This window comes from Copadichromis virginalis, linkage group LG3 (assembly GCF_057382275.1).
Source record: "Copadichromis virginalis isolate Kocher_CV1m ecotype Utaka linkage group LG3, C_Virginalis_male_GT1.1, whole genome shotgun sequence".
NCBI classification, from domain to species: domain Eukaryota; kingdom Metazoa; phylum Chordata; class Actinopteri; order Cichliformes; family Cichlidae; genus Copadichromis; species Copadichromis virginalis.
The window spans coordinates 30,086,691-30,109,591 of NC_140620.1; the positions used below are offsets into that span (position 1 = coordinate 30,086,691).

General features: G+C 43.5%; 1 protein-coding gene across 2 annotated transcripts; it reads right to left on the reverse strand.

The window, feature by feature from the left end:
- Positions 1-309: 309 nt before the first annotated feature.
- On the reverse strand, positions 310-7,608 carry LOC146714025 (uncharacterized). 2 transcript variants are annotated; one of them, XM_085450612.1, is made up of 11 exons: positions 7,481-7,608; positions 7,220-7,392; positions 6,964-7,104; positions 6,467-6,605; positions 4,928-5,108; positions 4,498-4,639; positions 3,938-4,081; positions 2,733-2,785; positions 2,618-2,650; positions 1,554-1,630; positions 310-577 (listed from the first exon to the last, which is right to left on the reverse strand). In XM_085450612.1, the coding sequence occupies exons 1-11, from the start codon at positions 7,592-7,594 to the stop codon at positions 470-472; spliced, it is 1,305 nt and encodes a 434-aa protein (XP_085306738.1). In that variant the 5' UTR covers positions 7,595-7,608; the 3' UTR covers positions 310-469. The 2 variants fall into 2 exon arrangements, with proteins under 2 accessions (XP_085306738.1, XP_085306739.1); XM_085450613.1 differs by lacking the exon at positions 2,618-2,650.
- Positions 7,609-22,901: the final 15,293 nt, after the last annotated feature.

The window sequence follows — 22,901 nt, forward strand, 5'->3', positions numbered from 1 at the left end:
ATTTGTAGGAAAAATAATTTGAAGTCAGAAATGTGACTGAGATTGTTTTTTTGTTTGTTTTTTCATTCCAGCCACTGGCTGCTATGACTTCGAAGAACAGCTTTCTAAAGCCAAACAAATAAACACGACTGTATAAGAAACTGATTCACCCAAAACCAGTTTACAAACCTTACACTCATGTAAAAAATATGATTAAAAAAATCCTCCACGACCACTTGCATACAGAACACAGCCCACCAGACAAGGATATTGGAAGAAAGAACAAAGAAGGATTAATCAATAGTAAACATAAATTTCAACCTTGAAAGATCCCTTTAAAAATTTAATATTATAAAGAATGTTATATGACAGACCTGTTTAGTGCAAAAATATCTGTTATAAGTAATATTTTTTATTATCTTTCCACATAAAAGTCTTGAACTAGTAAATACACAGTGAAGAAAGAGCATGCAGACGCAGGACTTCAGGTTCATGTTGTAGAATTAGAGGACACAGTTACACCAATCTGTGGCACACTGCTTATGAGGCGCAGACTGATGTCATCAGGCAGTCCGTATGACTGCAGTTTCTGTTTAATCTGAGGAGGAAGAAGGAACAGTGAGAAAACATCACCACACTCTCAGGTGTGGTTTTTCTTTGGAAAGTGGATTGAGAAACAATTCATCTACAAAACAGTTTTACTATTTTACACTGAGAAAATGTATATTTTGTAATGTATATCTTGAGTGAACAATTCAGGTTTTCTTAATTCTTGAGCATAAACAGGTGAAAGTCTAAAAGATGTAAAGCTAGATTCTCCCTCTGATTCTTTCACATTTAGATGCTACTTTATAGTTCTGCTAACTGTTTTATCTAAGAACAGTTATCAGTCCTAGATACATACGCATATATAAAGCTGAAGAACAAAGCAAAGACATTTAATTTTTGGGATTAAGATCCTACATTTCAATTAATTACTTGCATTCATGAGGAGACCAATTAGTTTTCATTGTTGATTTTCATGCTTGATTAATTTCAGATTTCTCAGAGAAGTTGGAATTGAAAAATGTCAATCCCGATTGTTATTTGCTTAATGAATAGCAATATTAATTTTAAACACATTTTGTTTTCTTGGTTTTATGACTGGTGGTCTAATACAATTGTTAGTCACTGTATACATGAATACACCACATTTCCTAAACATTTGTGCTGCAGGAAGTCAGTTAGGACATGGCTCAGTTTAGCCATGCAATAATTCCACAGGTAATTCTGATGGTAATTATGTAATTATTACAGTTCACAGTCCTGCTCCTCTCTACAGAAATTTTAACAAATTTAAAAATACTGAATTTGATATTTCAACTCAAAGTGTTTGTGCTGCCTGAATGCCAAAAAACAGCAAGTGAAGGCAAACAAAACAAAACAAACGTAGACAAAAGTTCAGACACACACTGTGATCTGAACTTTTTTTTCTGTAATCACTCACAGAAGCTGTTTCTATCGTAATGTCTACAACTGCAGGGGTGTAGTTCACTGGTACGCTTATTTGGTTTCTGACTGGATATAAGTCTGACCTGATTTAGGAAGACATTGGTATTGATTTTAGATAAATCCATCGACGAGGAAAACTTCATTTTCAGCGCTGCAACATCTAGAAACACAAAGAATGTTAGAATGTCTCTAAACCAACAAGAATGTTTTTCTGACTTGATTTGTTTGAGTTATCTAATCATAACATTTCCTTTACAACTTTATGTTCATGTCATTAGAGATGGGTCATTTTTGTATTTTCAAACATAGTTTTGTAAAACTAATACAATTAGTTTTCTACAATATTTGTTTTTATTTATTTTCTGTCACTTTGTTTATCATTTCACAGTGTTTTTCCCATTAAGAGTACTGAGAAATTAAGATAAATTTTGTAAGAGTTTTCTCAAGGTCACTTTTGCTCATTTGGCAGCCCTGGAGTAAGTCATCTTACTCCAGGGCTCAACACTGAAATGCAGAACACTTTGCAGTCACAATCAAGTCTACTTTGTAGTTGTAATAAACAAAGTTCTTGACTACAATGTGCACTTGAGGCCATTGACTTTCATGTTCAGAAGCCAAACTTCAGAATTAAATTTAACATTTTTAAACCTGGTACAAATAAACACTTTGGTCTACAGCCTCAATAATTAAAGGATATAGAGTTCTGCATGTTCTAGCCTATCCAAGAACTTTATGTTTGGCTTGAGGTGAAATTCTAATATTTTATTGGTCTCTTACATATCAATACATACATACATATCAATAATTACCAGGTGTGTGCATGTAGCCTTTTAGCTAAGCTTGCTAGCGCTAGTGGTTTAAATGCCACTCTGCCCTCTAGTGGATGAAGCTGAAAATTAAATTTCTGCAGTTAGTGGGTGGTTTGAAAGTGAGCAAATGTTTACCAAAGTTGAACTATGCAAAGAGCAATTATGCAGCGATTCCACTGGAATGAGGGAAACTATCAACAAGTTCTGGGTTTTTGGTTTGACTCATCCTTAACACAAGTACGAGATTTTATTCTTCTGCTATTTTCTATTTATTCACTAAATCTATCAAATAAGACTAACTTTGAGTGTTAAACATCACTCCACGCTTTTATACTCACACTCTGGTGTATTGGGTGATGGAGTTGGCAATGCTGTAAAAAGTCAAAACGGCGGTTACTCATGAACTGCATCAGTTGTGCAGTTGTTAGTAGTGGATGTTAATGCACTGCTCACCTTTTCTAACGGTCACAATGACACATCGAAGCTCAGAGTGGTACTTGGCTGCACTGTGAAAATAAATCAGTACAATAGAGCCATTATTAAATTGTGTTTTAAATTAAAAAAAAATATTTTCAATGTTTTAGTGTTGTAACCTGTTTAAATGATCTTTTTTAATGTTTAGAGAGTTTAACTTGTAGATATTTAGTTTGCTACAATTTGATTTATTTTGATTTTAAGTCAAACAACAAGAAAAATTAGTACCTTATGATTACCTTTTATAATTAGCATCAGTAACTTTACAAGTATAAGAAACACAAAAATATAATCCTTTGATGCAGTCACAACATCAAGTCTACAAACCATTGAACTTTAGTATCTTTGTTGGAAATGCTCTTCCGGTGAAGCAGGATTTCAGCAGATAAAATGTGTCCTCAGTACCCTTCAACCCTTAGCAGTCATGATCATGAGACACTAACAAAATAGTGTGCACCAAATAATGAATCAGCTATGAAAGGAAAGATAACGTGTATATGCCCTATTAAGGGGATATGTGTATGATGCTGTGGACTTGTTGTCCTACTGGTTTGCACAGACTGAATAATGACATTTTTAGCATTAAATGAGTTATAATTTGTCAAATTAACTGATATTCTATTTAGTACTTAAAGGTTTAAATGTGGAAACTGACTTGGCCAGTCTTAGATCTTCCTGTTCTTGTCACTAATAAAAGCTTTGTTTTGCAGCTGGACTATATATGATATCTGGACTCATTATGTTGCTCTTCTTTCTCTTCTCTTTTTCCTTAATCTTTAACTTGCTGAGGCAGCTCTTGGTAAAAAAAAAAAAAAAAAAACAACAACAAAACATTGCATTTTGCAGTATTTATCTGTTTCTGCTCTACTTTCAAAACCAATCTTTTCACACCTACGCAGGTGTCTGCTGTTATGGAGTTATTCCTCAAAGGTATTTAAAAAACATATGTGTTCTGTCTTCAGTGAATTTCAGTTTCTCGCTATGTCTGCTTTGTGACTGTTTTGATGCTACAATTATAATGTCAGAGTGTGAAAAGGTTTACAGGAATGCAGTTTGGACACATATCATGAGTGAACAAAAAAGGGCAACATATTCAGCAAATTACAGTTGTTCCATTTCACTTTTTTTAATGAAAATGTCAATAGTTTTTGTATAGGATCATATTTATGAAACAGGATACTGACCCTAAAACTGCCTGGACAACAAAACAAATGGGGTGGCTTTGTTCAGCTACTGAATCAGATGGTGTCCACGTCAGTGTGAACTGTCCTGGGCCTGTTTGATTTTGAGTTACTGTGTGCGGCGCGCTGAACAGCAGCTCAGAGATCCTTTAAGAAAAAAAACAAAAACAAGAAAAAAGTTAGTTTCTCAAAAGTTCCCCATCTTCAAACAGAAAAAGGTATTTACCTGTGACATGGTTCAGTTTTGGCTTAAAAGATGTTTATTTTTATTCTTGTTTCTCTTTAATTGACTTAGCTTAACCTAGTGCTAGTACATCCTAACATCAGTATAAAACCGGTTGGGTTGCTGGCTTATCAAACCTGTCTGTAGAAGCGCAGCGTAGAAGTGCTAAAGTTACACAACTCAGAAGATAAGATTCATGATCTGATTAAATGAAAAACAGGTTTGATTTGCGCATTAAAGCTACATTTTAATTTTAGAAACTGTCAGTGCTGCAGGATGTGTTAATCATTGGTAATTTAACAAATAAAGCCTTTAATTCTATATTTAGAGATCTACTTACGTGGAGTTAAGTGTCTGTGCCTTGATGCTGATAGCCAGAGTCTGATTGACGTAGGTGTAGAGCTGGGTTCTGTGGGCTGGGGTTGGAGGCAGGAACATGGGTAGAAAGAGTCCCTCTGTGCACGATGGCACTGCAGGATCCACTGAAACAACACACAAAGCAGTGATGACAATAATAAAGACTTTTTTTTAAGAACAGAAACTCTAACTGGTCCACCAGGATTGTTTTTCTCATCTACAGGTAGCCAAGCGAAAGCTTTTTCCAAGTTCATAAGCAGCCAAGTTGTAAAGTAAAGATAAGTTGTTTAAATCTTGACAAATTCTGGGTTTCTTGCAGTAAGGATAAAGTAAACGTTAGCTTCATGGTGGCCAAAATCAAAAGGCCAAAATAACAGGGCCATTAAGCAGGAGCCAGGAGAAATTATTTGTACCTCTCACGACAAACTGAACTGGCATTTTGCTGATAGCGTCGTTGGTTGTTATTATTGTTTGTGTCCCGTTGGTTTGAGTCAACGTTATGTTCTGTCTGGGAAAGTCCTCTATCATCAGCTGTACCGCATACGGACCTTCATCACTGCTGTTTGTGGGGCTGAATGACAGAGTACAAGAGGACTGCAAGAAGATAAAAATAGGGCCATGAAGACAAAATAGCACAAATATTTCCTACTTACTAAAAAGCAACATTTCACATAATTTACACTTATCTAAATGAACAAAAAGCAGGCTTTTTTTGTTTGTCTTTGCCAGATATATTGATCTGACATGATGAACAAGCATTGTTGTCTATGCCAACATGTCTCATCTTGATGCATGCTCAATCGTCCAGGTAAGTAAATCTCCAAAAGTTGATTCTGTTCATCTGGACGTAGCGTTTCGTCACTCATCCAAGTGACTTCTTCAGTCTCAGGTTTCTCCGAGCTTATAAACAGTACATTTGCATAATGACCATCTTCAGAAGTTTTCTGATGACTCTGCGGTGGTTGGATGCATCAGCAGGGATGATGAGACAGAGTACCGGGCTGTGGTCGACTCCTTTGTCACGTGGTGTGAGCAGAATCATCTGCAGCTCAACGTGGCAAAGACCAAGGAACTGATCGTGGACTTCAGGAAGACCAGGAAACACTTGACCCCTGTTTCAATCCAGGGGGTCAGTGTTGACATTGTGGAGGACTATAAATACCTTGGAGTACACATTGACAATAAACTGGACTGGGCTAAAAACACCACAGCACTTTACAGGAAGGGCCAGAGTCGTCTCTATTTTTTGAGGCGACTGAGGTCCTTCAACATCTGCCAGAAAATGCTGAGGATTTTCTATGAGTCTGTGGTGGCCAGTGCAATCCTCTATGCTGTTGCATGCTGGGGGAGCAGGCTGAGGGTCGCAGATGCCAACAGACTTAATAAACTGATCCGTAAGGCCAGCAATGTTGTGGGGATGGAGCTGGACTCCCTCAAGGTGGTGTCGGAGAGGCGGATGCTGTCCAAGATAAAGACAATGTTGGATAACACCTCCCACCCACTCCATGACATGTTGGTCAGTCACAGGAGCTCGTTCAGTGAGAGACTGAGATTACCGAAAAGCACCACTGAACGACACAGGAAATCATTCCTGCCTGTGGCCATCTCCCTGTACAACGCATCCACTTAACACACTGTTGCTGCTACAACTACACATGTTTCTTTTCCAAATATTTATTTATAAGTGACTTATGTATGTATATATGTATATATATGTATATATTGTACTATTCTTAGTTAGCGTATTGTCTGTCTTGTCTTAATGTTGGTTTAAAATGGAGCACTGTAACAAAAAATAATTTCCCCCAGGGATCAATAAAGTATTCTGATTCTGATTCTGATTCTGATTCTGAACCAGCCCAGTGAGGAACAATGGGCTGGGAGGTCAGTTCGTTAATCTGACACTGGAGCCAACATGTCTCCAGTGACAAAAAAAAATAGCTGTTACTTACTGGTGAAAGGCTGAGGACAGACGGTGGTGTGCAGGGACTACACTCTGAGAGTGATGCATCTCCATTTCTGCATTTCACTATGTCTCCATCAGGATCAAACATCAACAGGCTCAAATTTCTTGGACAGTTTGACGGAACTCTGAAAGAAAGTTAAAAAACCAAACAAACTCATTTTCCATTATTTGCATTCATTTCCATGAAATATCTGACACAATTTTTTATTCATTTTGATAGCTGCTCAGTACACCCACAGCCTGGATGCTGTTCTGGGTTTATGGTTAAAGTTTCACAACTGCAAAAATTAACTTGGACCAAAGATTAATTTTCACTTGTAGCATTCTCTATCTTTCTCCTTCTCTATGGTGAAACTTTCCATCTTAAAGCAAATTAGTCTGTGAAAAGCAATGAAAGTGCCAGACGTGACACATAAAATTGTATGAATGCATGTATCTGTGTATAAATACTAAAAAAGGAATGGAGGCACAAACAGGGCTGACCTGATAGCTGGTATGATAGTGGTCTGTGGTGATGTGTTGGCTTTGCCGATGTCAGAGCGGATCCTCAGTTCCACCAGAGCCTGAATTTTAAATGATACGATGCCATTTTTGATGCCAAAGATCCAGTCTATGCCAGAGACCCTGTGATAGAAATGAATGACTTTTCAGAGGAGGTTTTTTAACGTTCATTCCCCCTCAGACAACAAAAAACATATTTATGCATGTGTAATTATGTACAGCGTATGTGTGCACTCACGGAATTGAAAATATAGAGTTGCTGGAAAAAAGCCGAGAGATGACTCCTTCAGTTTGGCACCATTCTCCTATACTCTCCTCGTCGACCTTGTCTAAAACAAGTGTCTGACCACCGATGGAGTAGGGTAAACTATACAAGCAGGAGCTGTAGCCCAACTTGTAATAAAGGATGCCCTGCAGATTTACAGTGAAGATGTGTTTACTTAAACACCTTCAAAATTCACAAAGTAAATATACTTGTCTTTTGAGAAAGTGTACTTACAGTGGAAGATCCTGTTGAAACATTGCCACGTGGATAGTAGTTCACCACTATACTGTAAAAATTAGCATGAACACTGCAGACCAGCAGCATCAACACCAGCGCAGAGAGCGGCATGATAAATGTGAGAACGTCTCTGCACAAAAGAAAGTCATAGTAGGCTGGGACATGTTGTAGTATGAGGAAATGTTTCATGGTTGTCTGTTTGACAGTAATTTGCAGTGAAGACAGGGCTAACCGGTTTGCCAGTAACAAAGAAATTAAATTCCTTTCCACATCGTACTGGGACTTCAAACATTATCTTTGCTCTGCATTACATTTGTCAAGTTTTTTTTAATTCTATATTTTATTTTTTTGTTAACATTTTCAGCAGTAGTTGGTGATACATGTCAGTGTGAGTTTTCTGGATGGATTAGTGCAGAGGTCGCGCTGTGTCCAAAACATCCGGGAGAGCGAACGAAAGCACACAAGGGGAGGCGAAAAGAAGGGAGACTACCCAAAACACAACACACAGACAACAAACATATTTACAAAGAAACAAGCCCTGGGTCCCAAGACTGCCCCTGGAGGAGAGAGAGAGAGAGAAAGAGAGGGAGAAAGAGCAAAAACAACAAAAACACATGTTGCCCAATACGGGATCAGCTGGTGAGACCATGACAATATCTTCATTTCAGCTAATCCTTGATCCCGCTTCTCCATTAAGAAAAAATTACAAGCACCCGTCAAATATCCCTTAAATGTGGCGCCTGGATGTGTTCCACTTTCTACAATAGCCCCCCTGTGAAGGTGCAATAAACAGGAGGCCCACTTGTGATAACATTCTACATGCATACAACTGGTGACAACATGATTCTACTATTGCTATAGTGAAATTGTTAAAATATGTGATCAATATATGGAATAAAGAAATCTGCCGTTACATCAGCCTGTGGCTTTTCGTCAGACTCTGTGAACGAGACACTCTCATGACACATCGAGTGACACGCAGCGTCTGTATAAAGAAAGCCAATTCAGACTGTATTTCCTCAGGAGGCTGAGGTCTTTCAACATCTGCTGGACGCTCCTGAGGATGTTTTATCTGTTTATCTGGGGGCTGGCGCCTATCCTAGCTACCATAGGGTGAGAGTCTGTCGCAGAGCTAACACAGAGAGACAGGTAACCATTTGCAACCATTTGCAATGATGTGATATTTTGGCATTTTGGTGTGAGCACCCCTTGAATTCAAGCAGTCTCACACTCAAATCTGTACTGAATATCCCAATACTATGGACTCAGTGTTTGCTATATGCTACTTCTTTTCATCACAAGTGATGTAGTAACTGGTGGTGTAGTTGATAAAGACTTGTAGGAATAGTAATTGGTGGCAGTTTGTTGTAGTACTAGTAGATTCAAAGGTTAGAATCATAATGCACCTTGACACGACTGCAATACAAATGAAACTAGACTGAATTTACGAAAATACGTATATTCACTAACCTAATGCAGGTGGGACACAATGAGGATTGGCTCTAATCACCACCTCCAATGCTCACATTGATGCAAAATATGTTAAAATAAATTAATATGGTAGCTACACTATTGACATTAAAACAAATGTTATTTATATAGTCTGTAGGATAAGCTTTCATTTTTAGACAATGTAAATGTCCAACAGCTCTTTGGAAATGCTTGATCATACCTCTACTGTGTCATGAACTGGCTGTGCGCAGCAGGCAGGATAGGACCCAAAAGCAGACTCACAGGCAGGGCTGACTCTCAAAAACACAACTTAATTACAGGCGTACAGGTTATACAAAATGAAACAAAACTAGAATTGCAAAACCTAAATATACAGCGAAACACACGAAGAAATACACATCCATGAATGAGGGAGAATGCGACACTGGACTGAGTGAAACAGAGACGAGAGAGACATGATAGGCGGGGGAACATGTAATGACACACATTATTTAGATACACTCAACAAAAATATAAACACAACACCTTTGTTACTGCTCCCATTCCCCATGGGATGGACGTAGCGACCTAAAATTCATTCCAGATACACAATATAACCATCCCTCCCAAACAGTGGTCACAAATCAGTCCAAATGTGTGGTAGTGGGCACATCTGCTATATTGAGATAATCCATCCCACCTCACAGGTTTGCCACATCAGGATGCTGATCTGACATCATGAGTAGTGCACAGGTGTACCTCAGACTGCCCACAACAAAAGGCCACCCTGGAATGTGCAGTTTTGTCTCACAGCAAAATGCCACAGATGCCACAAGCAATGAGGGAGCGTGCAATTGGCATGCTGACAGCAGGAATGTCAACCAGATCTGTCGCCCGTGCATTGAATGTTCATTTCTCAACCATAAGCCGTCTCCACAGGCGTTTCAGAGAATATGGCAGCACATCCAACCGGCCTCACAACCGCAGACCTCGTGTAACCACACCAGCCCAGGACCTCCACATCCAGCAGGTTCACCTCCAAGATCGTCTGAGACCAGCCACCCAGACAGCTGCTGGAACAATTGGTTTGTACAACCAAACAATTTCTGCACAAACTGTCAGAAACCGTCTCAGGGATGCTCAACTGCATGCCCGTCGTCCTCATCGGGGTCTTGACCTGACTCCAGCTCGTCGCCGTAACAGACTTGTGTGGGCAAATGCTCACATTCGATGGCGTCTGGCACGTTGGAGAGGTGTGCGCTTCACGGATGAATCATGGTTCACATTGTTCAGGGCAGATGGCAGCTGAGAATGTCCCAGTTCTTGCATGGCCAGCATACTCACCGGACATGTCACCCATTGAGCATGTTCGGGATGTGCTTGACCGGCGTATACGACAGCGTGTACCAGTTCCCACGAATATCCAACAACCTCGCACAGCCATTGAAGTGGAGTGGACCAACATTCCACAGGCCACAATTGACAATCTGATAGACTCCATGCGACGATGTGTTGCACTGCATGAGGCAAATGGTGGTCACACCAGATACTGACCGGTTCTGGGTCCCCAGACCCCCAATAGCGCAAAAAACTGCACATTCCAGGGTGGCCTTTTGTTGTGGGCAGTCTGAGGTACACCTGTGCACTACTCATGATGTCAGATCAGCATCCTGATGTGGCACACCTGTGAGGTGGGATGGATTATCTCAATATAGCAGATGTGCCCACTACCACACATTTGAACTGATTTGTGACCACTGTTTGGGAGGGATGGTTATATTGTGTATCTGGAATGAATTTTAGGTCTCTACATCCATCCCATGGGGAATGGGAGCAGTAACAAAGGTGTTGCGTTTATATTTTTGTTGAGTGTAGATAGATAGATAGATAGATAGATAGAAATTAACAGGAAATTTATTTTGAGTGTGTTCATAGTTTTATTTTTGAGATACAGCATTTTTATATACTGCAGGAAAAACGAAAAACAATCCTATGATGCAAATCTGCAAAGAAAACAGCATGTGCATCAAAATAAACTATTTCCAGCAGTGCAATTCGACTTCTAAGCATCCCAGAAACTATTCAGAAAAGCATAAAGTCAAACATGACTTATAAAAACACCAGTATAGGCTTTTAAGGCCTAAAAGTAAAAAGAACTACATTTTCCGCAAAAATGACGTCACTCCCGGTTTCGGGCAGGAAATGGCGGACATGCGATTGTTTGCGCTCAAGTCTGTTTAAATGGCTGTATCCCAATTCAGGGTCTGCAGCCTTAAAGGTCGCATTTTAAGGCCGATTACGTCACCGTGACGCAACGAAGGCTGTCCCAATTCGAAGGCTGCTCGAAATGCGGCCCTCAAATGCGTCCTTCATTTCCCTGAATTTTAAGGACGTGGCTCTGTATACTTCGTGGCCCAACATATCCCAGAATGCATAGCGCCACGGTGGGTGTGGATAATTTTGCCGGAATAAAACGGCGGATGGGGGGCGCCTGAAGAGTAAATTTTAAGTAAGTACTGAATATTATGTCACTTATTTATGTGCAAATGTTTAATAACGAAGAACATTAGAACATTACTGTTGGCCACATGTCGGCAAAGTTATGTGACATTAGTGACGTTTGCACTAACTTGGTTTTAAAGCCTTTACTTTAAAATATACGCCGTTCAATAGCTGACCTTAATTAGAGAATGATCAAAGCTCATGTAGAAACAAACAAATGAACAAAAGATTTTCTCCTTCATTTCTGTCAAACAAAGCTGTATGAAACGTTTCCAGCTGTTAGTATCATGGTTGCTAGGCAACCTGGGCAGCGCGACGGAGGCTAGACCGTCCCATTACACAAGCCTCGCACTTCTGGCCTTAGCGGTCTTTAAGTATGCGGCCCTTGAGGATTGTTGAGGCTGCGTACTTTAAGGCTGCAGACCCTGAATTGGGATACAGCCACTGTGAGAAGTGTTATGAACAGCTGATCGGATCGGCAAAGCGTGTTTCTGGAATATTATGTTATTGTTCCTGCAAGCGCTTTTTATGCAGCTTTTGCAAAGCTATATGTGGAAGGAAACTGTGACTTAGTACAAGCTGATGGCATAAGATGTAAGTACAACTCCTCTGGTTTCATATGCAAAAAAAATTATTGTGCTAGCTTACGCGGTTCCGGTTCTACAAGGATTTAAAAATAGTTACGCAAAACGGAGCGTGCCCGCTCTGACCGGCTTTAAAGGGTTAACCAGAAGTGGTCCTGCTGAACATATTGAACCTTTAGTGGTTTTAATATATTTTTCATTTTACTTCTGTGGATTTTATAAATTTGCTGATCTGCTTGACAGTGTTTTAGAATAGAGTGCTATTGGCTGCGGGGAGGGAGTGTTCGCCCAGGGCACCAAACAGGCTAGGACCGCCACTGGTTCAGGGCAACGATTATCTTGATGCTCTTAATTCTTCTGTTGAGTTTTAATTTTTCATGGTAATTCAGTAAAGTGTTTATTCACTGTTTTATCATCTTGTTCATGTTGTTATTGAAAACATTACCTTCATGTAAGGCTAGGTACTTGTTCCGTTAGCGGTATGAGTGGTTTACTTATTGTTTATTTATAAGGAACCCCATTAGCTTCCACAACAGTAGTTGCTAGTCTTCCTGGGGCCCAAACCATCAAATACAATCTACTAAAATATTACACAATAAAGTGGATGCAAAATGTCTGGATAATTTGGCTCTTGCACTAAGTACTTGGACCCCTGGATTTTCCCCTCACTGTATATATTCTGCACTGGTGTTGTAAATAAACTGTGTTTGGAAACGTCAACTATCGACCGTGACACCAACCAAGTTCCCATCATCTAGATGTTTATACCAGTTATCTGTCATAGCAATGAGTGCTGAGCTGGTGGAGAGACGCGGTTTGTAAGCATGTTGAAACTGAGTAGATGATTTTCTGTTAAGTAATGTTGAATTTGCTCATAAACAATCCTCTCCATAACTTTACTTAGAACAGGGAGTAGACTAACAGGTCTGCTATCAACACCATTAAAAATGTCATTCCTGTTTTAAGGAAAAGGAATTATTTTCTATTCTTTCCACTGCAATGAAAATCAAATCAAATCACTTTTATTGTCACATCACATGTGCAGGTACATTGGTACAGCACATGTGAGTGAAATTCTTGTGTGCGAGCTTCACAAGCAACAGAGTTGTGCAAAATACAATAACGTAAACAAGCAAAATACAAGAATGGCTACATCTGAAACTAATAAATATATGTACAATATATAATAGTATATGCATTTCTGGATGTGTATACTAAATATTTTTCTATGTGTGTGTGTGTGTGTGTGTGTGTGTACACATATTTTACAAATTAAATAGTAAACAATAAAATAAAATATATAAAAATATACAGAGTTGAGACATGTGCAAAACAGTGGCATTACTGTACAGTATGGAGTGCATAATGTTAAAGTTACAGTAGTGAAGCTGAGGTGTCTATGACGTGTTCAGCAGTCTGATGGCCTGGTGGAAGAAGCTGTCTCTCAGTCTGCTGGTTCGGGACCGGATGCTGCAGAACCTCCTTCCTGAGGGAAGTAGTCTGAACAGTTTATGGCTGGGGTGACTGGAGTCCTTGATGATCCTCCCCGCTTTCCTCAGGCAGCGCTTCCTGTAGATGTCTTGGAGGGAGGGAAGCTCACCTCCAATTATCCGTTCAGAGCACCGCACTACTCTCTGGAGAGCTTTGCGGTTGTAAGCGGTGCTGTTGCCATACCAGGTGGTGATGCATCCAGTGAGGATGCTCTCAATGGCACAGTGATAGAAGGTCCTGAGGATGCGAGGGCTCATGCCAAATCTTTTCAGTCTCCTGAGAAAGAAGAGGCGCTGCTGCGCCTTCTTCACTGTTTTGTTTATGTGTACTGACCACGTAAGATCCTCAGCCAGATGTACACCAAGGAACCGGAAGCTGCTCACTCTCTCCACAGCAGCGCCATTGATGGTGATGGGGGTGTTTACTTCTCTGCACCTCCGGAAGTCCACTATCAACTCGTTGAGGGTGAGATGGTTGTCTTGACACCAGTGGGTCAGGGCACTGACCTCCTCCCTGTAAGCCGTCTCATCACCATTGGTGATAAGACCCACCACTGTAGTGTCGTCCGCAAACTTCACAATGATGTTGGAGTTGTTAGTGGCTGTGCAGTCGTAGGTGTAGAGTGAGTACAGGAGAGGGCTCAGTACACACCCCTGTGGAGCACCAGTGTTCAGTGTGATGGGGGATGAGGTGATGCTGCCCAGTCTGACCACTTGGCGTCTGTCAGACAGGAAGTTAAGGATCCAGCTGCAGAGGGAGCTGCTCAGTCCTAGATCCTGCAGTTTCCTGTCCAGCTTCGAGGGAACGATGGTATTGAATGAAAGAAATTAATGTCCATATTTATACTCACTGGGTAATGTGTTAGCAACAAAAGGACAAGACATTGTTTGATGGAAATTAAAATGATCCACGTAGATGACCTGCGGCATCCTTTAATGGTTATGCCTCCCAAGGTCATCACGTAGCACTCATAATTCTTATTCTCAAGTATATATGTTTGGCACTGATCACCACCTGCACTCATGTATATATCTTTCTACGTAGCACTCATAATTCTTATTCTCATGTATATATCTCATGTATATCTCATGCACATATCTTTCTTTCTACATAGCACTTTAATTCTTATTGTCTGCACTGAAGCACCGCAGCAATTTCCTAATGTTGTAAACCTCAACATCTGGCAATAAACCCATTCTGATTCTGATTCTGATTCTGATTCTGACCCACCAACAAACCAGTCATGCAGAACATTTAACAGTATTTCCTGAAAAACCTGTTTTCCTAATAACATTTAAATTTAAAATAATAGATTACACAGCAGTCGGGGACAGATTTCTCTCTGAAAGCACTTTAAATAAGTCTAAGGATATAATTAATTCACTGTTATCTTCAGTACCAGCACAGGGCAGAGCAAATACCTGAATGCTACTCCCATAGAGATTATCTCGTTAATAAATTTCCTTCTTCACTGCATATGATACATGGATCCTGTAGATCCTGTGAAAAAGAGAGCCTCAAATCAGAAATACTTGTCTCTATTTCTCAAACGGGCACCAAAGTGCTCATGACCTGTAAGGTGGAGAAGAAATGTTATCTCACTAATTTAGAAGAACACTTCTCCAACTCCAACCCCCGACGCATGTGGCAAGGACTCCAGACCATCACAGACTACAGGACCACCAAACCCTCCCCCGCATCCTCCGATGCCTCAACGAGCTCAACAACTTTTATGCTCGTTTTGAGCGAGGGAACCCCACAACCACAACCAAAGCAGACATGACGCCAGACCACCAACCTCTGACTCTCTCCCCCACCGATGTAGGAGTGGTGCTGAGCAGGATCAATGTCCACAAGGCTGCAGGCCCTGATGGCATCCCCGGGCGTGTTCTCAGAGCGTGTTCTGGGGAGCTTGCAGGAGTGCTCACAGACATATTCAATCTGTCCTTGGCCCACGCTGTGGTACCGGCCTGCTTCAAATCCACCTCCATCGTCCCGATACCCAAAAACTCCAACCCATCTTGCCTCAATGATTACCGCCCAGTAGCACTCACCCCCGTCATCACTAAGTGCTTAGAGCGACTGGTCCTAGCACACTTCAAATCCTGTCTCCCCCCCACCCTGGACCCCCACCAATTCGCATACCGCCAGAACAGGAGCACAGAGGATGCAGTCTCCATCGCAATGCACTCTGTCCTCTCACACCTGGACAACAACAACACCTACGCCAGAATGCTGTTTATAGACTTCAGTTCAGCATTCAATACAATCCACCCCTCACAACTCATCAGGAAACTGACAGACCTGGGCATCAGTTCCCTCATCTGCAAATGGTTACTGGACTTCCTGATCAACCGCCCCCAACATGTCCGGCTGGATAACCGCTGCTCATCTACCATCACAATGAACACCGGTGTACCACAAGGCTGTGTGATGAGCCCTTTCCTCTACTCCCTCTTCACCCACGACTGCAGACCTGCTGATGGTTCCAACACCATCATTAAGTTTGCAGATGACACCACGGTGATTGGCCTCATCAGTGACAATGATGAGGCCGCCTACAGGGAGGAGGTGGATCGTCTGGCTGAGTGGTGCGACAGAAACAACCTGCTGCTTAACACCGAGAAGACCAAGGAGCTCATCGTGGACTACAGGAGGAATGCTGACCCACATCCACCCATCCACATTAAGGGGACGGCTGTGGAGCGTGTGAGCAGCTTCAAGTTCCTGGGAGTCCACATCTCCGAGGATCTCACCTGGATGACCAACTGCTCCAAGCTGGTCAAGAAGGCTCACCAGCGCCTCTTCTTCTTGAGGACTCTGAGGAAGAACCACCTGTCCTCAGACATCCTGGTGAACTTCTATCGCTGCACCATCGAGAGCATCCTGACCAACTGTATAACAGTCTGGTACGGGAACTGCTCTGCCTCGGACCGGAAGGCGTTGCAGAGGGCCAGTGCATCGCCGGAGCACCACTTCCTGCCATGAAAGACATCTACAGGAAGCGGTGTCTGAAAAGGGCTGGGAAAATCATCAAAGACCCCAGTCACCCATCGCATGGACTCTTCACCCTCCTGCCCTCTGGGAGGTGCTAGAGGAGCCTCCGGACTAAGACCACCAGGTACCGGAACAGCTTCTTCCCCACAGCTGTCAGACTCCTGAACTCTGCCTCCTGACATCTGACCCACGTTAAACTCATGGACTGAACATACACACACCCACAATGGACAACTGTACCCTCAAACACACAATAATAACATGGACTGAACCACCACTCACAACCACTAGCACTTTATATAGCCTCTGTAGAAACTATCTACACCCTCACTTTGTCATGATCCTGGGTCTGTTGACCCAGCGTTTTCAGTTTTAGTTTATGTAAGCCCGTCAGGTTTCCTAAGTTCATTTGTTATCATGCCTAGGTGTTTCTAGTTCGTATTATTTCCCCCTCGTGTTTCCAACTATGTTAAATCTCCCCTGCTCTTCATTCGTTTCATGTCTGTGTCTTACGTTGTCAAGTTCGGGTTGTCATGTCTATGTCTCTTTATGTTTCCTGTTTTATTGTGAAGAGGTCTGGTGTTTCTGTGTTCATCGTGTTCAGTTTTACTCTCCCACGGTGACGTCATTATGTTCATATGTGCCAGCTGTTTCCCCATGTGTTCCCACTTCCCTCATCATCCTGTGTGTATTTAGTCCGTGTGCTTTCAGTCATTTGTTGTCAGGTCGTCTGCTCATCCATGTCTCATCCCCAGGTACCCATGTCAGTTCACTATGGTTAAGCTTTTTCATGTTTTGTTATTAGTTCACCCAGTTTAGGTTATTGTTTAGTTTTCACCGATGCCCGATTATTTTTACCCTCATTGCTAGCCTCAATAAACGGCTTGTTTTGTTTATCCACACTACGTTTTGGTCTGCGTTTGAGTCCTCCTCTGCAACACATACGGTCTGCCCCAGCCAGACCGTGACAGTACGACCTGACCACTATGGACTCAGCAGACCGCGAGCTTTACGAGCGTCGGGAGGCAGCCTTCGCCCAGCTGGAGGAGGAGCTCCGCTGGAAGCCGTGGCGCGCCCCCAACTATGAGCGGATTTTCCACGGGACTCGGCTAGCTCTCGGAGGTCCCAAGAGCTGCCGTAAGTCCCCGCCTGTTTCCAAGCCTCGTCCGCTTCAAGTGGGAGTTTTTCGCGTGGCTACAGGCGCTCACGCTCCAGCCTCGTTGTCGCCGTGTTGTGCACCGGGGGCTCAGTCGCTCGCTCCGCCGGCTTCCTCCGCTCGAAGGAAGCGGCGCGCCCGTCGCCATAAACTGGACAATGCCGAGCTCACGGTGGTGAGTGACATTGACTTTTATTCTCACGTCCCGTCTGACATTAAAAGTAATCAGCTCACTTCTGATCCGTGGGGAACTTCCCTTATGGATGACGACGTGGACTGGGAAGAATCGTTTTGCTTTGCTCCCTCTACACAGGGAGAGATGAAAAACAATACCCGCTCGCCTAAGTCTGCACATGCGGTTAAAGGGAAAACTGTGAACCACTCTACCAGGTCAAACACCTTCAGTTCCGGTTCCGTCTGTTCGGGTTTTGTCAGGTCCGGTTCAGTCATCCCTGAGTCAACCCGCTCTGCAACTGTTAACCCAAGGATTTTGAAAACTGTTAAAACTAAGACTGCTATTGCTAAGACTGCTAAACATGAAGTGGACGGCGGGCTCATTTTTGATAGATCCGTTTTTGTCGACCCTATATATGTTGACCCTGAGCCTGCCGTTTCTGCGACTGTTTTATCTGAGCCTGCTCCCGTTCCTGCTCGTGTTTCTCCTCCCGGGGCAGCTCGGGCCCAGCGTACCTCTGCACCCGTGTCTGTTCCTCGGGTGGGGGAGACTGAGGCCCAGTTGGCTCCCGCTCTGGTTTCCAGGCCGGCTGAGGCTCTGACCCTTTCTGCACCCATACCTGCTCCTCGGGTGGGAAGGGCAGTTGCCCAGCCGTTGCCGGGACCTGTTCCGGTCCCCAGGGTGAGGGCAGCCAGGATACAGCCCGTCTCCGCACCCGTACCTACTCCTCGGGTGGGAGTGGCTAGTGTCCGGCATGCTCCTGCACCCGTCCCTGTCTCTACTGAGGGCTCAGGAGAATTCGGTCTGCAATCCACGCCGCCATCGCTACTGCATGCCTTTCAGTCATTGGCTCAGTCATTAGCTCTGTTAGCAGCCCGGTCCGTAGCTTACATTCCTGTGCTTCCGTTAGCCCAGCCCTTTACCCACTGTGCAGCTCAGTCATTTGCTCCATCACCTGCTCAGCCTTCTGTCCAGCCGGTGGTCTCTACACCTGCTGGTCATGCCTCGACAGCTGGAGGGCCCGAGGGGCCCGCCCAGCCTCATGCCTCGTCAGCTGGAGGGTCCGAGGGGCCCGTTCAGCCTCCTGTCTCCGCTGGAGGGTCCGAGGGGCCCGTTCAGCCTCCTGTCTCCGCTGGGGGGTCCGAGGGGCCCGTTCAGCCACCCGTCTCCGCTGGGGGGTCCGAGGGGCCCGTTCAGCCACCCGTCTCCGCTGGAGGGTCCGAGGGGCCCGTTCAGCCACCAGCTGCTCCACCGGCAGCCTCGTCCACGTCTGCTGCAGCTCCAGCCTGTGCTTCGTCTGCTGCAGCTCCAGCCTGTGCTTCGCCTGCTGCAGCTCTTGCCTGTGCTTCGCCTGCTGCAGCTCCTGCCTGTGCTTCGCCTGCTGCAGCTCCTGCCTGTACTTCGTCTGCTGCAGCTCCAGTCTGTTCTTCGTCTGCTGCAGCTCCAGCCTGTGCTTCGTCTGCTGCAGCTCCAGCCTGTGCTTCGCCTGCTGCAGCCTCTGTGTCTTCAGCCTCGTCTGGTCCAGCCTCCGTGTCTTCAGCCTCGTCTGGTCCAGCCTCCGTGTCTTCAGCCTCGTCTGGTCCAGCCTCAGAGCCTTCAGCCTCGTCTGGTCCGGCTTCGTCAGAGTCTTCATCTTCGCCTGGTCCGGCTTCGTCAGAGTCTTCATCTTCGCCTGGTCCGGCTTCGGCCTCTGCTACGCCTGGTCCGGCTTCGGCCTCTGCTACGCCTGGTCCGGCTTCTGCTTCTGCTTCGCCTGGTCCGGCTTCTGCTTCTGCCTTGTCTGGTCCAGCCTCGGCCTCAGCTCCTGCTTCGCCGTCGCCTGGTCAAGTTTCAGCCTCTGCTTCTGTGTCGGCCTCGCCTGGTCCTGCAGCTGTGTTGCCGCCGCCCAAGCCGCGTTTTGCCCCTTGGAATCGCCGGCCGCTTTCCGGGCCATTAGCTGGACATTGTTGCCATTGGGGTCGGCCGCCTGAGCTGTTGAACTGTGACCTGTGGTGCTCGCGACCTCCGGGTCGGCCCCCTGAACCTTGGAACTATGACCTGCTATGCTGTCGGCCTCCGGGTCGGCCCCCTGAGCTCATGGACTATGGACTACTGGACCGTCACCCTCCAGGTCGGCCCCCTGAGGAGTTAGGAACTGTTCCCTGCGCTTCTGTGTTTTTGATGGACATTTTGTTTTTGTGGCCTTGTTTCTTTCACCCAGTTTAGGTTATTGTTTAGTTTTCACCGATGCCCGATTATTTTTACCCTCATTGCTAGCCTCAATAAACGGCTTGTTTTGTTTATCCACACTACGTTTTGGTCTTTGTTTGAGTCCTCCTCTGCAACACATACGGTCTGCCCCAGCCAGACCGTGACACACTTATCTTAACTGCACTACTGTATAGCTCTGTGTAAATAATCATTCTGTACATTCGATAATCTTTAATCCTACAACTGTTTACAACTTGCATAGTTCCCATTTCTGTATAGCTGTATATCTCAGATTCTGTAAAGTTATTTATTTCATATTCTGTATAGTTTTTCATATTTATATCCTGTTCATATCCTGTACATAGCTTGTACTCACTACAGCCTGTACATACTTATAGTTATAGAATATTCACAACATACTTCATACCGTGTACATTATAACATACCATAATAGACCCATTTCTGTAATATACTCACATATCTATATTATTGCTAATATATATTGTAATATATCTATATCACTAAAGCACTTCTGGATGGATGCAAACTGCATTTTGTTGCCCTGTACCTGTGCATGTGCAATGACAATAAAGTTGAATTCTATTCTATTCTATTCTATTTAGAAGATCATCATTTAGACTGGAAATATAGTTTGAAGCTTCATTTACAAAGCCCTCTGTAAAAACATATACTGGTCAAAATAACTCCAAGATTCCTAGATATATTCTGAGATACTGGAGCAAATAGAATATGGGATATCCAGGCTATTAAGTCTTTAAGACATAGCTGTAGCTTGATTGATTTATATAATCTGGCTTCATGGATAAATAAAGCTGGTTAGCAATTAAATTCATAGCGATGATAAATGTATGCTATTCCTTCTAATTATACTGCCTAAGCAGGCGTGTATATCATAAACGGAATTGGTCCTAGCATGGAATACTGAGAAAGTCCTAACATTAATGTGTGAAGACTATCCATTCTGAACTAGAATTATCTGATAGATATGATTCAAACCATTGCTTTGCATTTTCTTTAATCCCTACTGTGTGTTCTAAGAGCTGCAATAAAACATTGCTTGATACTGTTGACCAATGAGAAAGTTGATATTGGATATCATTAGCTCCCACATGGACTACAATCCACTTCAAAAATTCAAGTGCCAGGAAAACAGTAAGTCTTTTCCATCTTCATCCTGATATTCCAGATATGTAGTCCTCCACAGAAAAGGTTGTGGAGCATGATGGTGTGAGAAACAAGACGCGATTAGCTGCAGTGTCACAAAACTCCCTGGCTGTGGATTAGAGCACGGCAGTGCTGGAGGCACTGAGTACAGAACAATAAAGAGTTTTTATTTACAGAAGCACCAGTTGATCTATTTACAAAGTGGGGAAAAGACGGGTTCTGGGAATCCACACACAAACAGGGGGGAAAGACACTTGCAGTCCACACACACTCCAAAGACCACACTCCGTCCACGCCTCACACTCCTCTTCATACTCCACAAGAAACACAAAAGCTCGCTCCAATCCTCACACACTTGATCTAGGGGGCAGGTCCACGGAAATCTATTCACAGCGATACAAAAGGTTACTATAGGAAGATCGCCAGGGAAACACGACAATAAACCGAGCTGGGGTTAACACTGACGAGAGTCGGCAACAGTCCAGCAACGAGAAACACAGAGCTGCCATCTTATAAAGGGACTGGAACACTGTTTGGTGATGAGCCACAGGTTTGTGATTATGACCAGGTGCGTGGGCCAAGGGCAAGAGCCCACAGGTGCGCTCCGCCCAGGCAGTGAGAGAAGGAGGGACAGAGCAGGAACACAATCAAAACAAAAACACATGTAGCCACACTGAGCCGACCGGGTCGACACAGGGACCCTGACAGTCTTTTACTTTTAAAGTGAATGTTCTCTTTTTCCTTTACTGTGAGCATTTAAGTCAAAGCAGTTTTAGTCTTTGAAGTATTTACTTTTGCTTGGATGCTGGAGTTTCATAGCACAAAATATACAATCACATAATTGACCGGGGCCCTATTTCAGGAAGCCGGTTTAGTGCAAACTCTGAGTAAGTATACCCTGAGTTAACGAAAACTCTGGGTTTTCGGTTTCACAAAGCGAGTTTAGATTAATTCTGAGTGAGTTACTATGACGACACACTCCGTGAAGCTAACCTGCCCCCTAGCAGGTTTACTTCAACTAACCCTGACTTTCTCCGCCTCTTTGTCGGAAACCTGACTGTAGGAAGTGTCAGACATGGCGTGTCCCTTCCTTGAAGAGCCAGTAGATGTTGAAGCCCAAATTCTCCGCAGAGCTCTCCACCGGGAGAGAGTGATTAGAGCACGTTCGGACATTTTATCATTTCCTGATGATTTTCTGTGTGAACGTTACCGTTTTTCAGCACAATCTACAATTTATTTGAATAACATCCTCAGGCCTAATATTGCTCATGTGACACATCGCGGACATCCTCTCAGTTCTGTACATATTATTTGTATCGCACTTCGGTTTTTTGCAAACGGGAGCTTTCTGTATAATATTGGTGACGCTGAGCACGTTTCCAAGGCTACCGTCTGTCGGGCAGTCAGGAATGTTACAGTTGCACTGAAACGTCTCCTGTACTCGTTTGTGGTGTTCCCCGGTCATAGACCCACAAGATTTATCAAAGAGGGATGCCACAAAATTGCAGGTATCAGGATGAACGAAACTTAATTTATGATGTGGTGATACTTGAACTACTACTTAAAGTTTACATTTATTCTCACGGTTCCCAGGCGTGATTGGCTGTACAGATGGCACTCACATTCCAATCATTGCTCCTTCAGTAAATGAAGGAGACTATGTGAACAGGAAGTCTTTCCACAGCATTAATGTACAGGTACATAGTT

Excerpts from the sequence above, each read along its gene's own strand:
- LOC146714025 (XM_085450612.1), bottom strand. The coding sequence starts at position 7,594 with ATGCCGCTCTCTGCGCTGGTGTTGATGCTGCTGGTCTGCAGTGTTCAT. Across the intron at positions 4,640-4,927 it reads AGTTCAGTTTGTCGTGAGAG|TGGATCCTGCAGTGCCATCG; the intron begins GTACAAATAATT and ends GTGTTGTTTCAG. Across the intron at positions 4,082-4,497 it reads GCACAGACACTTAACTCCAC|GATCTCTGAGCTGCTGTTCA; the intron begins GTAAGTAGATCT and ends TTTTTCTTAAAG.